The following is a 20872-nucleotide window of genomic DNA, read 5'->3' on the forward strand; positions in this document are numbered from 1 at the left end:
CAATCAAGAGCAATAATAGACCCAGATTTCTGTCAGTTTGATTTTTAGCCATAATTTCGAGCTGCACAATGTGTCCATATAAAGAATGTGCAGGCTTGTGGTAAAGATACACCCTTCAACCAACTCTGATCCAGTGCCCTCCTCTTCCAAGAAGTCTTCCCCTACTCTGCTAGGAGCACTCACTCTCTCCGTGCTGCCCCATGCTATTAGGTATGTTTGCTATTATGGTCTAGATATGCCTCACTTTCTCCTGTCTTGCACATCCGTCTCCCTGTATAATGGCCAAGTCCTGAAAGCCATGGGCTTTACTTTAATCATTATACCTTCCCGTAAGGCTGAGCAAAGATATTTGTTCTTCTAAGCATCAGTAAATGTGTACTGCATTAAGATGAATGGCCTTTTTAAAACCCAGGTAAGATTCAAGTAGGAGACAGTGGGGCTCAGGAAATAATTAATCGTGAGTTGATCAACATTTTTCTCTGTAGTTTCGCCTCCAAACCAGCTGTGGCCTTCCCAAATGTGGCCTGTCCTGCCAGGAAACTTCCTGTAAAAGGATGTGACCAGTCCTGCTTCCCTCTTGGAGGGAAATTTATTATTATTATTATTATTATTATTATTATTATTATTACTATTATTATTATATGTGTGTGTGCACATGGTGGAAATTGAGAGACGTGACAGTATACACGTGGAGGTCAGAGACAACTTTTGTAAGGTTGGTTCTCTCCTTCTACCTCTATGTGAGTTCAGCGACTGAACTTGGGCTACTGGGCTTCCACAGCAGGCCCCTTTATCTGTGGATCCATCCTGCCAGCCCCTCTGGGAGGTGCTTGAATGGGTTACATTTCAGAGAGGGAAACTGAGGCACAGATATGGGGAAGGATAGATCCGATTGCACAGTCCACTGTGGGATGTCCCTTAGGATACAAGACAAGGACCATGACTGAGCCTGGAAGTAGGAGGTGGGAAAGCTGATTCCTGTGAACCCAAGCTCTGACAGGTCATAGTGCAGCTGGCTCGAGCTAGGGTATGCAAATTGTGGAGTATGCGGCAAGATGGGGAATATGGCCATCCAAAGTCTCTGGATATTGCTCCCCCACAGACATCATGTTGAGATCACTGTGGAAACCATTCCATGTCTCAGTGATTGAATCCTGGCCCTGACTTAGCTGCAGGAAGCCTCACCAATGAGGACATTGTCACTGGAGATAGGAAAGAGGAAGGGCTATCTCCTCTGCAGACTTCAGTAGGGGTCACAGCTGAAGGGGCAGTGTGAGTGTTCTCTTTTCTCAGCCCATCCATGAGCAACCCACAAAGTCAACAGGTTACAATCTCTAGAACCTTCTCTTACTCATGCTGTAAAAGCTAGGCAATGGCACACACACACACACACACACACACACACACACACACACACACACACACACACACTACATTAATTTCAGCAAAGTACAGTTAAGAACAGAATCTAATTCAGAAGATATTTAAAGGCTAATGTCTTGCCCAAGACATATCAAGATCTCAAAATGAAAAAAATAGGCCCATGAGCACACATCAGTTCTTGCGACAATGTAAGTCTTGGCTCTGATCAGTTTGGCTCAGACCTGCTCAAATATAAAAGACCTCAGATCTCCCAGTCACCCTAGTGAGCACATAAAGGCTGCTCCCTGCTAAGTCATTGTGGCTGACCCAGAACAGTGAAGGCAGAAGCCTACTCCTCCATGAAGATCCTCTCATCCCCTAAGGAGGCACAGAGGCCATTTGTTCCACCTCAGGCTTCACCCATCTATATTCTTGGTCATGAACTGTTTCTGCTAAGGCACAATGGCTGCTAGTTAGAAACTCCCAGAGAGTTCTTATTCTGAGTTGGGTTGTACCCATGCAGCACCTGAGTCCCTGCCAGATCCCTGCCTAGGAAACATTCCAGAAAATTCTTGTAAGTATGCACATTCATGCAAGGCCTTCAGGCCCCAAGGATTCCAGGGCAAATGTAGGATCCAGCAGGGAGAGCCCTATTGGTCTGGAGAGATCACCCATGGCCTCACAGTGTATCCTGCTGGGCACCAGTGATATATAGTTCACAGAGACAGAGTGAAGAGTATCTGAATAAGAAAGGGCACACTGCCTCCCTTCTACAATACTCAATTTCCTTTAAGGGACCACCTCAAGCCTCAGGATTAGACTTCAAGGCCTTTGACAGCAAAAATAGAACTAGTTCCAAGTCTTTCAAGAGGCTGCATAAATGTACATACAGATGTTCTAGAATGTGCCAAGCTGGTGTATAAATTTTCATCCATCTTTCAAGCCAGGCTACATGAGTGCTGCCTCTTCATGCCTCATGAAGAGGCAACATCACACATTAGTAAATGGCAACGACACAAACTACCCCAGTGTGGAACCCACGATGGCTCAGAGTGGGGAGCCACAGCTTAGCCTCCATGTGCCAAGTGGGTCTTGGCAGGTGGTAGCAGAAGAGATGAAAGACAAGAATCAAAGAGAGAAATCGTGCTAAAGAGGTACTTTTAAGATAAGCAAATGGGAAGCCAGGCGCTGATGGTGCACACCTTTAATCCCAGCACTCAAAAGGCAGAGGCAGGTGGGTCTCTGGATTCAAGACCAGCCTTGTCAACAAAGAGAATTCCAGGACAGCCTGGGCTACATAAGAAACCCTGTCTTGAAAAAAAGAAGCAGAAGGAGGAGGAGGAGGAGGAGGAGGAGGAGGAGGAGGAGGAGGAGGAGGAGAAGGAGAAGGAGATTAGCAGGGATAGTGGAAGTCCCAGGGCTTTGTGGTCGTATAGAGGCAACAGAGGCCTTCGAGAATCAGATAAATTAAGACACATTTGAAAAGGGTGTGCAGTGGAGGGTTCATTGTGGAATTCAGAGAGGGAAAGGGCTGTTGCCCATATGTTTCCCCTTAGTCTTCTCTTTACGAGAGCTCTCTGAGTATCTGCCTGTGGCTCCTAGAGAGCCTGCCCCTTCCCTCTCCTGGACACCTTCCCTGATGCCAACCCTTCACTTTCCAGCATTTCCCTGAGATGCCATATCCTCAGGCCACATAGTTGGCAACTGGCTGCCCACCCCCCCCCACACACACACACACTACAGAGCGTTTACCTGACCTTCTCAGCACCTCCAGCCTCAGCCTTCCCTTCCTTTCCCACCAAGGCTGCCTGTCCTGAGGACAGCCTCTGGCTCTGCTCCAGTTCCCAGGGCCCAGTCTAGACAGAGCTGAGCGCTCCAAATCTGCCAACCCAGGAACAGGGCTCTGCCCCAAAGGTAATTCTTCCCCTGTGGATGAGGTTGCTTTGGTAGCCAAACCTCAGTACACATTGGAATCATTTCCCACTTAACTGGCAGGCAAATCACCTGAAGTCTCCGAGGAAAGACAGGGCTTTCTGGAAGGGAGAATTTTTGTTTTTCACTCATAACTTTTAAAAACAAATGGGTAGTTAGACAAAACAGGCGGCAGAGGTGGGTGGCCACTTGAGATGCCAAGTGAAAGAGATCAAAGCCCACTGTGAATGGAAGCAGCAGACTTGGTGTGGCCCCAGGAACAGTCTAGGTGGCCCATGCTATGAGAAGGCAGCCAGGAAACAGAGCGGCTGGGTGATGAGCCTGGGTCATAGTCACCCCCACCCCTGCTCCCAGGCCCAAGGATTTCAGTTAATGAGTCATCTGGAAGGAACACCTGCTTCTCCCGGTTCCTTGGAAAGGCTCATGCAAGGCGGTGCAAGGAGAACCTGCCCAGACTCTGGCCCCATGATGCCTTCTTTTTCCTCAGGCTGGAATTCCTCTCATGGACTCAATCCTTTTGGCGGCTGCCCCTTCCCCAAACCAGGGCAGTGGACCAGGAACACTCTGTGTTTGCAACCTTGCTAATTGGATCATTAAAACTACCACAAGGGCATTAAAACCACCACAAGGGCGCATGTGGTAGGGAGGCCATTACGTTGGTCTGTAGGCTGCAGCCTTCCATCTTTTCCAAATGATTGCCTCTACCAAGTTAGCACATAGATCCCTCAGCTCAGCCTCTCAGCATCTTGAAAGGCAAGGTGGGGAGAAAGTGTCTCAAAGAAATAGGGGCATTTGGTCTTTCAATGCTGCCTCCTGACATTCTATCCCGGAAGAAGGCTGATAGCATGTACCAAGTTTCTAGACTCAGAAATCTACAATCTAGAGTCTAATCACTTTGAGCTAGCCAGACCTACTGCATTCTAGTAAGTTCTTTAAAGAACTTTCATTGATGTTTTATAGAAGCTTGGGAAATTTCCAGGGTGCCAAAGAAGAGGGGGATGCCAGGACCCAGGCATTCTATATGTTTAAAAAGCTGTGGATAGTCCTCAGTCTCTACCGAGCCCATCAATGTATCCCTTGTGATCTGTGATCTGTCAGATCTTCCACACACACATACACACACATACACAGAGCATTGTGGCCACCCAAGGTTATATTCCATCCCAGTCCTTTCCTTGAAAAAGAGTAAGACTGATGTCTTAATTTATCCGCAAAGATCTGGCAGGAAAATTGAGAGTGTGATGCTCACCTAATGATGGAAGTCTTAGAACATCCACCTGCACCATCTTCTTCCCCGTTCTTCCCCCAGTGCATCCTTGCATTACATCCCCAACCATAAGGCACAGAGCAAGGACACACCACCCAGGAAGAGCAGCCCTTACCTAAACAACAGACTGCCAGGGCCCAAGAGGGGTGAGAGTGTTTTGGTTAGAATTTGCATCTTAAGCAACCCCAAAAAGTCCCCTCCCACACTCACCTGATGAGGTCAATGGGTTGAAATTTATAAAACACTCCATAGCGTGCCCATTCCTGATACAGCAGCTAAGCAAGAAAACAGGAAGACAGATTAGACAGTGAAGTGGGTAACTGCCCATCTTACTTCGTTCAATGTAAAGTCAAAATGTTGTCCCCAAGGCTCATGAAATGTCCCCATAGGTATATCCAAAGGCAGAAGGTCACAGGAACTGCCTTCTCCCTGTCCAAATAATAGAGGTCACCTATACACAGCTGGAAATGCTTGGTACCTATAAGCATAACTGCTGTCTTGCCTGTACCACCAGGAGTCCTGACAGTCATTGTTCACCCACTTAATAACTGTTCACTGAATGTCTCCCATATTTCAGGCACTGTCCAGACCACGAATGCTGCAGTAAACCCATTAAAATCACTGTTGCTGTGGTGCTTGTACCTGATGTGAGCAGACCACTATAAACATGCAAGATTCATAAGTGCCATTAAAATAAATCAAGATATGGGTGATATGATGTGGGGCGGGGCAGGATGATGTTTTAGGTGGGATGGATAAAGAGTACCTCTCTGAGTAGCTAACATCTAAGCTTAGACCAGGAAGAAATGTGGAGAACACCACTCTCCCTGTGCAGAGTCCCTGAGGTGAGTGTCTGTGGAATAGCCTAGGATAACAGAAGAGGATGTGTGACCAAACACTGGGAGACTGCTGTAGAAGGTGCAAGATGTGGGGCTAAAAGCTGTGATGAAAGCTTTGAATTTTGAAGGAATTTGCTGCTGAGGGGAGAAATAAGCTAACTTAGATTACAGAAGTTTCACTCTGGTTATTATATGGAGGAAAGACTGAGAGAGCAGGGAAACGGGGAGTCTACTGTTGGGATGGTCCAGGGGAAGAGATGATAGCTATAGTCATATGGGTGATGAGAGACATTTGATTTTATTTATTGATTTGTGACTGAATTAGATGGGGGCTGGGGGTTGAGAACTTGGCCTGAGCACTTGAGTAACGATGAAATGAATGACTGTAGAAAGAACAGGGTTATAGGGGCAAAGCCAAGAGTTTACTTTAGGATGTGTTCATTTGAGACACTTTTTGGGTATCCTTGTGGATGTTGAATAAGCAGCCAGGCATCGAAATCCGAGCACAAAGGACAGATCAGGCTGGAGAAGCAAATTTGTTAGTTATTAGGAAAGAGTCATGCCACAAAGTCATCATATCGTCAAAGAATAAAAAGAAAGTACCATACCCAGAGACAATCAGGGTTAAAGGACCAGGGGATGGTGAAGAAACAGGGGAGAGTCTGAGGGATCAGGCCGTGGTGAAGAAGAGGAACACAGTGTGTAGCTAACAGAAAGCTTCCAGAAGAAACTGGCACACTGGGTGCAATGTTGCTAATGGGTCAGACAAGAATGGAGAAGTGGCCATTGAAGTCTGTTACTTGGAGGTCACTAAGTAATTACCTTCACAAGAGAGGTTTCAGGCTACAAGGAGGAGCCAAATCTGACTGGACTGCCTACAAGTCACAGGTAATGTTACACCAAACACCTCAGGCACCTTGCCTCTGGGTGGTGGAGAGCAACTCTGGCAGTTGAAACAGTTCAGTTTCAAATCCCTGGCTAATAAGCTTCACCAGTCACCCACCAATAAATCTGGTAATTTAGTACTGGGCTAACATCAGCCCTTGCGTAGACAGCCATGCTGGCCAAATCCTGGTACTTAATCAAATAATAAGTCTAGAGCTGCCTGACAAAACCATTTCTGCTTTGTCGTAATTCTTACACTCTTTACTCATCACACAGGATTCCCAAGGAAATCTTCCAAGGAGAACCTGTACTCTAAGGAGCCTTAGCCTTCAAGACACCAGCTTGGCAACAAGCCTTTTACCTATGATCTTTTAAAGACAGGGTACTAAAGCTGGAATCAGAACTAGCATTCCTACTTAAAGGCTATAGATTTTTATTGTTATAACATCTCCCCGAAACTGTAAGATACAAGCAGAAACCATATAGACTGATGAAACAAAGGTGCACCAGCAGTTACTGTTTAAAGGGAGTGAGGGGTGGCTTGGGGGAGGGAGGACCCAGACACAAAGGGGCCATCAATGATGCATGGAAGCACAAGGAGGTCTGAACTCCCAAGCCCTGACCCTGCTCTTTCCAGAGTGATGGCCTCTGAATTTACTCCTGCTGATGCCAATTTATTTCCTCCTTGCCCTCTAAGGGTGCTTCTACTGCCCTGAGCTCCCAAGAGCAAAGCTTGAGCTCCCAGCACCTTGTTGTTACAGAGACATCACTTATGTCCCCAAAGGAGGCTAGCTTTCGTCAATAGGTAGGATGAATTGAGCTCCCTTGAGGATAACTGGGATGTCACTGTCCATCTCATAGGTTTTGATCTTCAGAGCAAATCCTTACCTAAATCATGAGTCCAGCTCAAACCTGAGGCTGAGGATGTATTTCTGCTACTTGTCCCAAAGGGAAACACTAAAAATGCTCCAAGAATCAAGTATGGCCCCAGTCAGAAGCCACAGAGACAGGCTAGGTCAGAAGCCTCACTTCTGCGGGTATTCTGGTCCTGTGGTCAGATACTTCCAAAGTCTCAAACTCAAGGAAGTATCCTCCATACACAGGTGATTATACCTAGAGACAAGAAAGCCACCTGAGCTTGAGATCTGTATCTATATATCTATATATCTATATCTATATCTATATCTATATCTATATCTATATCTATATCTATATCTATATCTATATCTATATCTATATCTATATAGGGTGGGATGGATACTGAGTCAAGCATCATCAGAGCATCCTTTGGCTGCTCCAAGGACCCTGACTTCTCAATTATGCTTCAATCATCTGCATGGGAGACAGGCAAGGAAAAGATCGCACCAGATCACTTCTCCCAAGAATGTTCATTCATATACAGAGAAGTGAACCATGATAAACTGCAGGTTCTATGGTTCCTAAGGGAGACACGCCCCGTAGTCTCAGTCCCATTAGGGTGAGCATGCTGTTAGTAAAGGACAGGTAGAAAACCATGGTAACTTGGATCGGTTTCTTTAAACATACAGAGCCTAGAACCTTCTGGTATAGCTCTTGGTCTATTTTCTCACTTAATAGTACACTATGTTCTCTCCCCACCAACTGGCCAAACCTGTACATAAGCCAGAGGCCACAGATCCTTATTAATGGAGACCTTCTGCCATGTTCTCAAATTTGATTCAGACACAAGTGTCTGACCCCCAAGCCTTTGTGATAGGGAACAACCACCCCTGGGGACTGCCCCTTCTGACAGAGCAAAGCACATAAACAGCACATTCAGCTCTCCCAACCCAAGGGGCTTCACATCTGACAGGGGGCCTCTGGTGTAACTACTCCATAAGACTATCAAAGAACTCGGGGGTTACAACACTTTGCAATATTCCAGAATGTCAATGTGTTGGGACTCATAGTCCACCCTGAAGTTGTAGGTTCCTTGGTGATCAGCTAGATGCAACCAAGATGAGCAGAAAGTCACCAGATGAAGATACCTCAGAAGCAATCATGGGACAGCATCCAGCCTGAATAGATTCTCAGTGACCTACTGGAACATCTGGCAAACTAGTGGGGCCTCAACTTCTCTGCTAACATGCAAGTTGCCCCCAAGCCAAAGTGTGGTCCTGTCTAAAGACACTTGGAACTGGCTCTCTTCATGCCCTTTTGAGTTGTCCATTTACTAACTGACCGCTAGAGAATAGGGCTACTTGAAAAGGTAGAAAACCCAAAACAAGAGTTTCCCGAACACTGGAGAAAATCACATCCAGCATTGCACATAGGTTCCTCTCTTCCTCAAAAGGGACACGGGGAAACCAGGCAGCCCTCAGATGATGATGGCAGTCACTTCTCTGGGACCCTCTGGGAAAGGAGGTAGCTCTGACAGATGGGAAAAGAAGCAATGGCTGGAAACCAGAGGGATCTGTGTAGGCCCAGACTGTTCCCTGTCTCTATTGCCCTGGTTTCTAGGAAGGCAGGAAACCCCTGTACTCTAGAGGCAAGAAATCTCCACTTAATTGCCCTCCAGGAACTCAGAGAGAGGCTTCCAGCCCCTACCCGGGACTGAGTCACCTCAGCTGTAACACTGTAGGAAGCAAGCTGGAGAGGAGGGCAGTGCTCACACCCTCCAGGGTCTCTCGGGTCCCCTGAAGTCAGTCCGACAGGACCTGGGTCTTGGGAAGATAACAAGAACAGTCACAAACCACAAGGAAAGTGTGAGTGAAGGCCACCGGGACAGGGTGGCCATCTTCAAACCATCCTCAAAGGCCCGAAGAGAAGTCATCCCGCCCAGAAAACACTCAAGGCTGTTCGACATCCTCCAGCTCAAAGGCAACAAAGCCCTTTTCTTAACCTGGCCAAGATCCTCCTCACAGCCATATCAGAGAACAATTATTTGAATTTCATAAAACGAGGAGAATCCTTGGGTGTTCGAGGGTTTGTTCTTCCCAAGGACACAGCTTCTTAAACAGTGGGTCATGACTCCATTCGGAGAGGCTAAACTAAATGTGGTGACCACAAAAAAGCACAGCCAAGGTAAAAGACTCCAAGCACACCACAGACTTCCGGTGTGTAATGAGTTAATCTGCGGTGTCCTGGAGGTGCACACTCGTGTTGTATTGCACCGTGTCACAGCAGCCTCAATCCTGAGCAACATACCCGCCCTGCATCACGTACGCCATTGTACCACACACCATGGGCAAACACTGCCTGCAACCCCTCAGCTCACATTTGAGACTCCTGTATGTTATGAACTGCAGTGTTTTGCTGTACACACGTTCTCTGCTCCCTCAGAAACGTAAAGGTTACATTATGGAAAATAAAGATAGCATTTTCCCCATAATTCCTCTCTCACTCAATATCAAATTAGTGTATCTTTGGAATGTGTCTTGTTAGAAAGTTTGGTTTTAAAATTTGCTGTTTGAGTTGCTGACTTTCATTTTAAAAAAAAAAAAAATCATTAAATTGGAAATTTGGTTTGAGATTAGGACAGAATCTCCAACAATTTTGGAGACAGTCCTAAACAGACGTCTCCCATTTTGCACTACATATTTAGGCATAATGGCATTTCTCAGCACTGGCAATTGCAAACTCAATGTATCAATCCACTCTGAAAAATATTGAGGATGATTTTTGTCCTCTGTATCAACATTCATCCAACACTTAACTTTTCGTGCAAAAACAAAAAGAAGTATCCATCCTGTTAGCAAACAAATGTGGTTTTGTCTTTAATAAATAGTGATTTTTTTTTCCTGTGAGCCACATTCTATGTGCCTAGGTCTCCAGTCATCTTTGCCTGAGAAAAATCTTAGTTCCTAACAGTTAACTTATTGTAATAGACAAATAGTTCTCTGAATTTCAAACACCGAGTATTGAGTACATGAAAGAATAATTGTTCTCACATTATTTCTGAAGATGACAAAAGCAATCTCATTAGAAATGTTTTCAAGTATGTTAGTAAGGCAATCAAAATACAAGCTTCTGGATTTTCTCGGAACTGTGGCAACATAAAACTATATGTATACCAAAGAACTGATTAAAAATAAGCTTATGATCTCTATTAGGAATAAATGTTGATTCATATACCTTTTTTACCTGCCTACATACCCTGGTTCATGTTAAGAATTTCTAAAGCAAAAGAAGGTGAAGGTAAAGTTTAAGGTTTGCTCTGGGATATACTGTAGGCTCCCCTGCAAATCAGTCATGCCTACAGAGTAAGAGGCCCTTGATGGGACCTGTACCCATATGTCTGCTGGTGGTCTGCTGTCCACAGTTTTAGTCCTGACTCCACAATCATCTATAGACATTGCAACCAGTCTCCTGTCCTAGCTGGGTATCAGTTTCCCACTAGGTGGATGGGGGTGGGGGGAGAAGCTTTTATTCTCATCAAACCAAAGTGAAAGCCATACAAAGGGACGGCTTGTCTTCAGAGACACTTATTCATTGTGGGTAGCATCATGCCATCTGCACTGGGAATTGCCTAGCACGATACAACTCTACCTGGCAGGTCTTTCACTGACTCTCACATCCTACTGCCAGCAGGAGGATTGCTATCATGCTTATATTAGCCTGAGCATGGCCTAATATACTTATAATAATAATATTGTGTTGACAACGCAATATTATTCCAGAAGCAAATACACATGTATTTGGACAGACTGCAATTTGCTTCTCTCTACAGGTGCCGATAGCAGAGGGCAGTGTGGATTTCCCTGAGTTAACTGTGTCTGACTGGGCTCTGTGATACTCCTAGATAGGCTGAGGTCCTCACAGCCTGTGATACTCCTAGATAGGCTGAGATCCTCACAGCCTGTGATACTCCTAGATAGGCTGAGGTCCTCACAGCCTGTGATACTCCTAGATAGGCTGAGGTCCTCACAGCCTGTGATACTCCTAGATAGGCTGAGGTCCTCACAGCCTGGATTTCAACTGTGTATGCTGGGCTCTGTGATACTCCTAGATAGGCTGAGATCCTCGATACCCAGAAGTAGGTTTCCTGGACAGGCAATGGATACTAATGACCATTTAAAGGGGAGAGAAATGAAATCAGAGTGTAGGAGGACAGAAAATGGTCGATCGAGAGAGGTGAGATGAGGTGGGGGGATGCTTCCTCCTTTTCCTTTAAATGTGATGCGGGACTTTTCAGGAAATTAAACACCGAGGCTATTAGCATCAGATCGGAAACAGATGAGGTTGAGACATCACAATACTACAGCAGATTCCCCAGGCAGGCAGAGAGGGGACATGTGTAAGCAATCACAGCAGTATTTCTGGAAAAGACCTTTTATGTTTTTAATACTTAACACTTCATAACAGGGACTAATAGGCAGGATAAAAAGAAGGCTGCTCGAAAGGCAACTTGGGGCATGAGTGGTTTTCCAGACAACAGAGTTGGGGGGAGGGAAGCTCTTGAGTTTCGATTCCTCATCCCTCCCTCCCCCTCCCACCCAACTTTGTTACATGAGAGCTGTCGGAGGCTGGCCAACAGGATGCCATGAGCAACTGGTAGACCTACCCTTACCAAAGAGGCTGGAGCCATCCTTTATTTCATATACGTGGATGGCCCCATGGTCCCAGTGTACTAGATAACAAAACAAACATTATATGGTCAGGAGCTGTGGCCACCATTGGAGTGGTCCCTCTAAAGGGACCACCCTTCTCCTAACTGTAACCTCTGGTTCCTAGAATCCTGTCATGTGCAGCCTGCCAGAGCTTCCTTCTCCCTCGGTGATCTCCTTTGGAATTTGGGAGGGGTTTTACTCTACTTGCCTGCCTACAGGACAGGAAAATGTCCTAAAGATGACCCAAAAGAATTCATAATGGACACCCATGGAGAAGCACACATTTTTGTCAAGGTCACCAGAGGCAAAGGTATTCTAAATGCCTCTCTGTGGAACACTGTAGCCTTGGGCAATGTGCTCAGTTTCTGCCATGGTGTTCACATCTGTGCATTCAGGAAGTTTGACAGTGTCACTCAGTTGGTGCTCTGGTCTTTGAAGGGAGGGATGAAGATTTTTGTAAGGAGAAAACTGTTAAAATTAGATATGTAAATGGAACCTTGGTGGCACTTGCAGCCAGTTCCACACCCACCCGAGGTCCTCAGTGCAGCACGAAAGGGGCTTACCTTTCTGTCATTCATGTCATCCCCTGGACTGTCATATTCACCCTGAAAGGGAAAAGGGAGGATACCAGATAAATTCGATGAAATTATCAAAACCAGATGCCAAATGATAAAGGATTTTCTTTTTATTCTTTATTTTTTTTAACTTTTCTAAGGTCATCCTTTTTTTTTTTTTCATTTCAATTTAAGGAAAGTCAGAAACCTTGCCTGGTCAGGAGCCAATACTAGATTTCTTAGTCACCACCTTGTAGGGTTTAATTAGAATAGCTTTTCACAGAAAATGTCCCCCTCCTGTACTTTCAGGATGAGCCCAGGTTACCACTCTTAGCCCACGCAATGGCAGGCCCTGGGCCCGTAAATGGGTTAACTCATATCACTTCATGTCATGTCATCTTGTGTCCATGACTGGCAGGACTTAGCTCTATTTGCTCCACATCAAAGACATCAAAACTTGGAAGGCTCCTGACTGAGGAATCCCTGCTACTCAGATGCATGTGGCTGCACCGCACCGTGTGACAATCAATGGGTATTTAATTTAAGGGCTGCTTAAGTTCTTCGCAAGTTGTCCTGAAAAATTACTGCATTTCATATTGGGAAGAACGTTACTTCCAGCCAAGGGATGCTTCCTGGTTGTGTATTACCCGAGCATCTGAGGTGTCTTCCATGGCCATCACCTGCCTTCTAATCAACCATATCCAACATCTCTGTTTTCACACTTTTGCCAAAAACAAGATAAGGTGTCCAGAAAAGCTCAGATGAAAACCAATGCCTCTTACCATCTGTGAAAATGACTGCAAGGACAGTTTGTGACCTTGGCAAAAACTGAACCAGGTGTTACCTTCAGCAGGGAGAAGATTGCAGGGTTGGCAAAGGTGTTTCAATCTCAGAGTTCACCCCACCTTGTTTTGCCATATATTTACCTACCCCAAGACCCACGGCTCCAACTTTTGGAAGATTAGAGGGAACATCCTGGTAAAATAGCATTTACAGACAGCCATAGCGCATACCCATAATCCCAGCTCTCAGAAGCTGAATTAAGAGGCTTGTGATTTGAGACAAGCCTGGGTCACATAGACCCCATGTCGAACATGGAAAGAAAGAAAGGAGAGAGAGGGGGAAGGAGAGAGAGTAAAGAGAAAGAGGAATGAAGAGAGTACTTACATCATGAAGTGGATAGGCAGCCTCGTAGATATTGTTTGCTATTAGAGAGTTAATACCTACAAAGTAAACAAGATGAGAATAAGAACACTAAAGCAGGGCCTTCTCAACCTGTAATTTGATCAATATTACACCCTTAAATTCTTCCCAGCTGTGAACCATTGTGATAATGGGGGAGGTCCTTCTGTATGCTGTGAATATATGTTTCTCTTATTGTTTGATGAATAAAGCTGTTTTGGCCAATGGACAGGCAGGTGTAGCCAGGCAGGAAGTATAGGCGGTACAACCAAACTAGGAAAATGCTAGAAGGAGGAACGCAGAGAATGAGTCAATGGGGAGACGCCATGTAGCCACCAAAGGAGTAACATGGCACAGAGCATCACAGGTAAGCCACGGCCTCATGGCAGTACATTGTTTAATAGAAACGGGGTTAATAATTAAGAGAGAGCTAGCCAATAAAAATCCTGAGCCATGGGCCAAACAGTTTATAATTAATATAAGCCTCAGTGTGTGTATTTGGGACTGAAGGGCAATGGGACCAGACTAGACAGAAACCTCCATCAAATGGCATGCAACATTCGGCCCGAACCCATGACCTGAGATTAAGAGTCTCATGTTCTACCAACTGCTTCCTCCTCTGTACTCCTCCACCCTGCAGGGATCTTCCTCAAGCTTTGGTTATTAGTATAAGGGAATGTTGTCCGTTTCCCAAATACCAATGGCATTTTCATATTCAGTGTACTGTTTGAACCTTCACACACCTCTTATCCTCCCATACTGATCACTCCAGCCACATGATCCTCCACACCACATGGCCACGAGCATTATTTGGGACCCTCTGTGTTCCAGATCAGCATGGATGCATTCTGATAGATGACTTTCACCATGAGAAGGTTGATGTCAGTGTTTTCCATCATACCTGCCAGCCTCTTCACAAGCCTACATTGTTATGGCTATCAGCCTGCCTGCCTAGACTGTAACAGCCCTGGGGTCAGAGTTGCCAGCATAGCAGTTCTCAAAATAAGGTTTAGGGAACATTGTGAGACCTCTGACTCTTCCATGGCCCCACTGGCATTATTTACCCTTTACTCTGACTCTATAAAGGGGCTTTGTGTCATGTAATTGTTGTCATCCCCTTGGCTAATAGAATATATGCTTATGCCTTCTTGTACTCTATGTACAATAAAACCTGGTCAGTAGAAAACACTAAATAAAATCTCTTGAGTACCCCCAACAATTTATTATTTCTTTTACTTTTGAGATTATATTATCTACCCTTTCTTCCCTCCAAACTTTTCCATTCACTTCTCCTTGCTCTTTCAAATTTAGGGCTCCTTCATTAATTGTTGCTATATTCATATATCTACATACATATATCTACATACATATTCCTAAATACAACCTGCTCAGCTCGTATAATGCTACTCAAATGCATGTTTTCAGGGATGACCATCTGGTATTGGATAACCAATCAGTGTGTTCTTCCTTGGCGAAGACTGTGTTTTACACCCTCATTCCTTAGTTGCCTGCAGTTCTTCATGCAGGGTTGAGGCCTTATGGGCTTTCCTCCATCCACATTGGTGTGTCTGTTGTTGCTGTCCTTGTCCTGCTCATGATTGGGCAGAGTCTTGTTGGTGAGACTTTATGGGTGCCACTCTGAATTCTTAGGAGACACAGTCTTACAGCAAGCTCCAACAATTTTTAAAGGGCAAAGATGCCCTGAGATAGATAGATAGATAGATAGATAGATAGATAGATAGATAGATAGAAAGGGGGAGGGATGGTGGGGAGGGAGGGAGAGAAGGGAGGAAGGGGAGGGAGGGAGTAAGGAAGAAAGAAAGAGAGAGAGGGAGGGAAGAAGGAAGGAAAGAAAGAAAGAAAGAAAGAAAGAAAGAAAGAAAGAAAGAAAGAAAGAAGCTAGTTACACAAGGGACTCGTTTACTCTTAACAGTACTTCATGCCCATTGCCCTTAGCAAAGTCTACTGGGAGAATACTGAGTGGATGGATGCTGCTGTCTCTCTGACCCCAATACACCGACAGTGGAGAGCTTCACTCACATAAGGGCATGGCTATTTGCTTGTTTCATTCTTGGTTTTATTAAGGCTATAAAGTAGTCTGTATGTTCTGGTTAAGATGGGCTAATCCTGGTCACCAGCTTCCGGATAAGGGAAATTGTATCTTGCCAATTCCGAGTACTAAGATCCTGCATACCAGGGTCCAAATTCAATCTTAGAAAGAAACAGGAGGAGGTTCCCAGTACCCAGTAATTTCGCTTTGACCTTGCATACACTTATTCTTGAACCACTCCTTGCAGAGAGGCTGTGGACAGTAGTAAGAGGAAAACAGCATGATGCCCAGATGCTGAGTGGCCTGTGTTGTCATTAGCTCTGCATCCACAATGAGGCTGGGACACACAGAGACCTAGGCATCACTGCATTAAAATTCATTATGTTCTATACCTCGTGTGTCCAGCTACCCCCACACATTCAGACACCAAAGAGAATTTCAAACAGTCCTCTCTTCTCCATCAAGTCCTCAGTTCTCGAACCTTGCCAAAATTCACTACAGTTCTTACATGCCACATACACCATGCCCTCCAGGCCCCACAGATGCTCTGTAGACACAGCTACCTCCAGGGATTTGAAAGCAGAGTGTGCATATGTGCCTTCAAGATCTAGCAGTCCTCTTCCAATTTCAAGTTTCCTCTTTGGGATTAACGTAAAGCATGAGAAATAACTTTGGGGGTCAAGAGGTGCTGAGAGGAGGAGAGCAGATGGGGGAGGGGTGCCAGGGGTGGACAAGCTACAGATTTGTTTTACTCAGAAGACTACAGTTTCAGTCAGAGCATCATTAATCAGTTCAAGAGTCCTAACCACAGCAATATGAAGCCACCCCACAGTAATCAAAGAGAGGAGAACTGAGTTGGGGCCAGTGGGGGTAAGGAGGTATTTCAAAGCTACAAGCGTGCTGTCGACATGGATAGAGGCTGAAGCAACACAGGCAGGTAGGGCCCCCAGCATGACCACACCCCTAGAATTAACCTCATTTGCAGCCCACAGTTGCCATGGCAGCTGTTCATACCCCAAAGACAGTCCCCAACACTTCATGGGGAGTGGGGGAGCAGGTGTTTCACATTCCTTGGCTCTCCCGCTCAGTCTCAGCTTCTCTTAGCACAGTAGCTGGGTATCTGACTGACAGACACTGACTGACAGCCTGACAGTCTAGGCTCAACTGGCCTGTCCTCAGAAGACCTCAATTCTCTGGGGTGTAAGCTGTACACCATTTCTACAGCAGGCAGCTCATTCCCTCCCAGGATGTAGGCTTCCTATTGTTCTGGGTCTTGCACAGCCTGTAACACACATGGGTCAGAGGGGATCAATTGCACTTAGTTCACTGTCCTGACACTCAAGGGGGTGACAGTTGAAAAGCCATCGGCCCTTGGCTGCACTTACTTGGTATCTCTTCTAGTCATCAAGTGCTCCGCCCCCCACCAACCATTACATCCTCCTCACTGCCTCAGTTTGGCAAGCCACCCTGATGAGGAAACTCGAGACCTCAGCTGATTAGTCTGCCTCCTAAGACAAGAAGTCCAGGCAAATGGTCTTTTGCCTTGGAGCAAAGACTTCTGGGTTATGAAATCCGAGTTATCCTGACTCAGATACGAGGCTCCCAAATGATGTAATTGGATGTTTCTCTGTCACCCGTAGCTGGGCACCTCCCACAGGACACCTAGGTGGTAGCACATGGGTGATCCCAATCAGTGCTGTTGGGGGGAAGGAAGGAGGGAGGACTCACACAAGAAGAAAGGGCGGGGAGGAGGCGAGCCAAACAGTAACTACACAGCCACAGCTTCTCTACCGAAGCAGGGTGGTGCTGGCCTCTTCTTTCACTCCCAGACTTCAGAAACCAAGACTCCACCCCAAACAAGCATGGAAATCAGTTTGAAAGAAAAAGAAAATAATCAAACGTTTTTCAAAAAGAGAAAGAATCCTTGCTTTGAAATTTTTTTGATTTTTTTCCCTTCCTTTTCAACAAAAATGGGCTAATTGGTTCCATCATGCACCATTCATGTGGCCACAGTGGCAACGCTTTCTTCTTCAGGATCACATATATACTCTTCCCTCAATGTATTAGGCACAGTGGGGGCAGGAGAGAAGGAGAGAGAGAGAGAGAGAGAGAGAGAGAGAGAGAGAGAGAGAGAGAGAGAAGCACTAAGCCTTTGTCTTCTTACTCCCAGAATTCAGAATCAAGGCCATGGAAAAACAGAAAGCTCCAAGGATATTTTCCTTCATTTCTCTCTCATCCCTAAAGAAAAGAAAAGCCTCAATTCAAAGAAGGCATCAAGTCTGGGGTCCCTAAGTCACCAGCCCTAACTCGCCTTCACACCTCTACGCACTGCACACCTGCTGCTTAGAACTCTAACCCTCAAAGGAAAAGGCGCCGATTCCTCATCACCCAACTCGGACCACACTTTAAACAGCCTGGAAGACTGGCCCAGCATCACCACCCATTTGCATCCAGAAGCATCAGAACTAAAGACCACAGCCAGAATGGACTCAGGCTCCTGCCATGGGTTACTGAACATGCGCGTCCAAAACCCAAGCCTTGCCTTTGGCTCTGCAGACATGAAGCGAGAACAAAGTGCAGGACTTTACGGTCCACCTCCCAGAGAGAGTCTCATTAAATCTACAAGTGCTGCTGGGTGGCAGAGAGCACAGCTCTGCTCCCTGCGGGGCAAACTCAAAGGAAACTTTCATCCTTTGGGACAGGTACTTAGAGGGATGGTGCTGTCCTCCTGAAAATCCATTTGGTTTTGATTCCCTCCACAACAGGGCCCGCTCAGCCCAGCGTTCTGCTTTCATCCCTATACTCCAGCCGGACATAAATCTAAACCAGAGCCCCCAGACGGCACATTTAACAGAGACTATATTTACCCATCACCAAATTGTCTTGACGTGTGCTTAATTACTTAAATGTCTTTAATCCCAAGCCTTTTCTTCTAACAAAATAGAAACCAGTTCAGCTGGATGAATGATAAACCAGATGTTTACAGCACACACCATGCTCTGGCTCCGGTCAAAATAATTAAGACATCGTCTCCTGAGGGGGAGGGCAGATGCCCAAAGCATACATTCGTTTCAATGCTCTGACACCAAAATGTCCATGAGAACATACCTCCATCAATCTGTAATTTTCTATCCACGGAAAGGCAATAATAACTTCCATATGAAGGAGCAAGAAAGGTGTGTGCCCTGCGATATGGTCAAGAAGGCTAGGATTTCTCTCCACGGATAAGCATGCTTTAAAGTCACTGCATGATGGAGTACACATCCAGGCCCGGGCAGCTGACCTTGGGAAATGTGACAATGATTAAGGAGGCATGGCGGAGCTCGACCAAGTGTGTGATTGTTCACAGGCTTCTCCCGCTAGGCAGACCTAGCTTGTAAATACTGTTGTCTCTGAAGAGTATGTGCATTAACCCATAAACTCTCCCTGGCAGGGGTGGAGACGAAGGAGAAGCTGAGATGCTCCCTCTCCAGGGGCCTGGGAGAGAAGGCTCAGTGGCTAAGAGCTCGCACTGCTGTTGCAGAGGACCTGAGTTCAGTTTCAGGACCCACACCAGGTGACTCAGAATTGACTGTAACTCTAATTTGAGGAGATTCGATGCCCTCTTCTGGCCTCTGTGGACACCACGCCCTCACTTTCTCAAGGTCAGATACTTTTGTTTTGCCTTTAAAAAAAAAAATACTAATTTCAACCCTCTCCAAAGAGGGGAGAGTCAAAGGGAGGGGGAAGGAACTGGCTGCAGTAGCTAGAACATTGTAGATTCACTCCTGTGTGTTCCTATGATAAAGCTTAGAAAATAACAATGAGAAATGGGCTCCTTATAGACAGGCTTGGTTACCCTTGGGTATTTCTGAGGACCAAGGGGCAGAACCTTCTGCAATGCTCTCCACAATCCTTGATGTCATTAGATCAGGACACCTGTAACAGCCCATCCCGCTGTACCTTTCTCCTTCTCTTTTTCTTTAGCTGACTTTGCGGTTCCTAGCAATCACCTGGGTAGATTGCTGACGATGCACATTCTAACTTTGTCTCTACAGATTTCAGCGCATCAGCCATGTGACTTGGCGACTGGGTTTATAACCAGGACAGCAGGTGGCTCTGATGGCTCAGCTTGCCATCCTGAGGGCATGATGCAAAGAGCTAATCTAGGAGGACGGACTTCTTCTAATTACCCTCACAGACTAATTTGAATCATACCAGTTGGTATTCCCTCCCCCCCCCCAATTGCCCACTCCCATGCTCTCTGAGGTCCATAAGTATCCTGACCCCCCTGGTCCTGACCATAACCCTGACTCCTTTGCACACTGGTAAAATGGTGGGTTCCTGCTCTGGCCTCATTATCTTGTGTGTAGAGGAGACCACATGGCCCCTTGAAATCACAGGTTCTAGTACATGTTAGAGCTAGATGATGGTTTCAGCAGCACTACAGAATCCCGTTGTCTGATGGGGCAGAAACAAGCAGGGAGAGAATGCAACTCTTTCGAGTTTCTCGGCTTGTTCATCCCAGAACTGGGAGGCACCACTGTTCCATCCATGTCAGGTATGTACCTGCCATCCAGCTCTGCTTCTCTACATACCTCTGCCCTGCCCCATCTAACAGGAATAGACTGACATAATCTGCAATGTCCTCCTGCTCCCCATCCCTTAGAGGGATGGAGGACAGAATTTAGATTCCTGGCCTTCTATCTAGTCACCTAGACACGCCTCTATAACCCAAGGGCTTATAGGTCTAGAGGTGTTGATAACTCTGCCACTGTGAGTTTCAGATTGCTGCACCATTCCTGGTACTTTACAGTCTTCACCCTGAATGGCAGTTAAATGCCTGCCCTGGATAGTCCGGATGTGCTGCTCCTGCTGCCAGGATCCTGGCTGACTCTACAGTTGCTGCATCTGGTCCTCTGTCTTTCCTGCTTTCCTTTCCTAGGCAGCCCCATGCTTACCCGTCACCTCCCAGGGGAGTCTCTCTCTGTGCCTCTTGCTTAAAACACACACCCCCATCGCCGGTATCTTTCCTTGTTTACTCTTCCATTTAAATGTACATCCCTGCATGACGATTCTGTTTGTTTATTGGCTTATTTTCCATCTCCTTTCACTAGAATGTGAAGGGTTTGTTTCTGTTTAATTTACTACTCTATTATCCAGCTCTAGAATTTGAATGACACACAGTAGGTGCTCAAATAGTTTGGGAATGAATGAAAGGATCATCTTCCAAGTCCTCTGGGAAACCTTTCCTG

At 46.0% G+C, this 20872-nt stretch overlaps 1 protein-coding gene across 1 annotated transcript in view; it reads right to left on the reverse strand.

The window, feature by feature from the left end:
- Ano2 (anoctamin 2) overlaps nt 1–20872 on the reverse strand; it is a 258087-nt gene that overhangs the window by 207850 nt on the left and 29365 nt on the right. Inside the window, exons 6-8 of the mRNA XM_035448746.1 lie at nt 13574–13629; nt 12416–12457; nt 4772–4836 (exon numbers count right to left, since the gene is read on the reverse strand). Of these exons, the coding sequence (XP_035304637.1) occupies nt 4772–4836; nt 12416–12457; nt 13574–13629 (163 nt within the window). The remainder of the gene's footprint in view (nt 1–4771; nt 4837–12415; nt 12458–13573; nt 13630–20872) is intronic.

This window comes from Cricetulus griseus, chromosome 8 (genome assembly GCF_003668045.3).
Source record: "Cricetulus griseus strain 17A/GY chromosome 8, alternate assembly CriGri-PICRH-1.0, whole genome shotgun sequence".
Classification (NCBI taxonomy): Eukaryota; Metazoa; Chordata; class Mammalia; order Rodentia; family Cricetidae; genus Cricetulus; species Cricetulus griseus.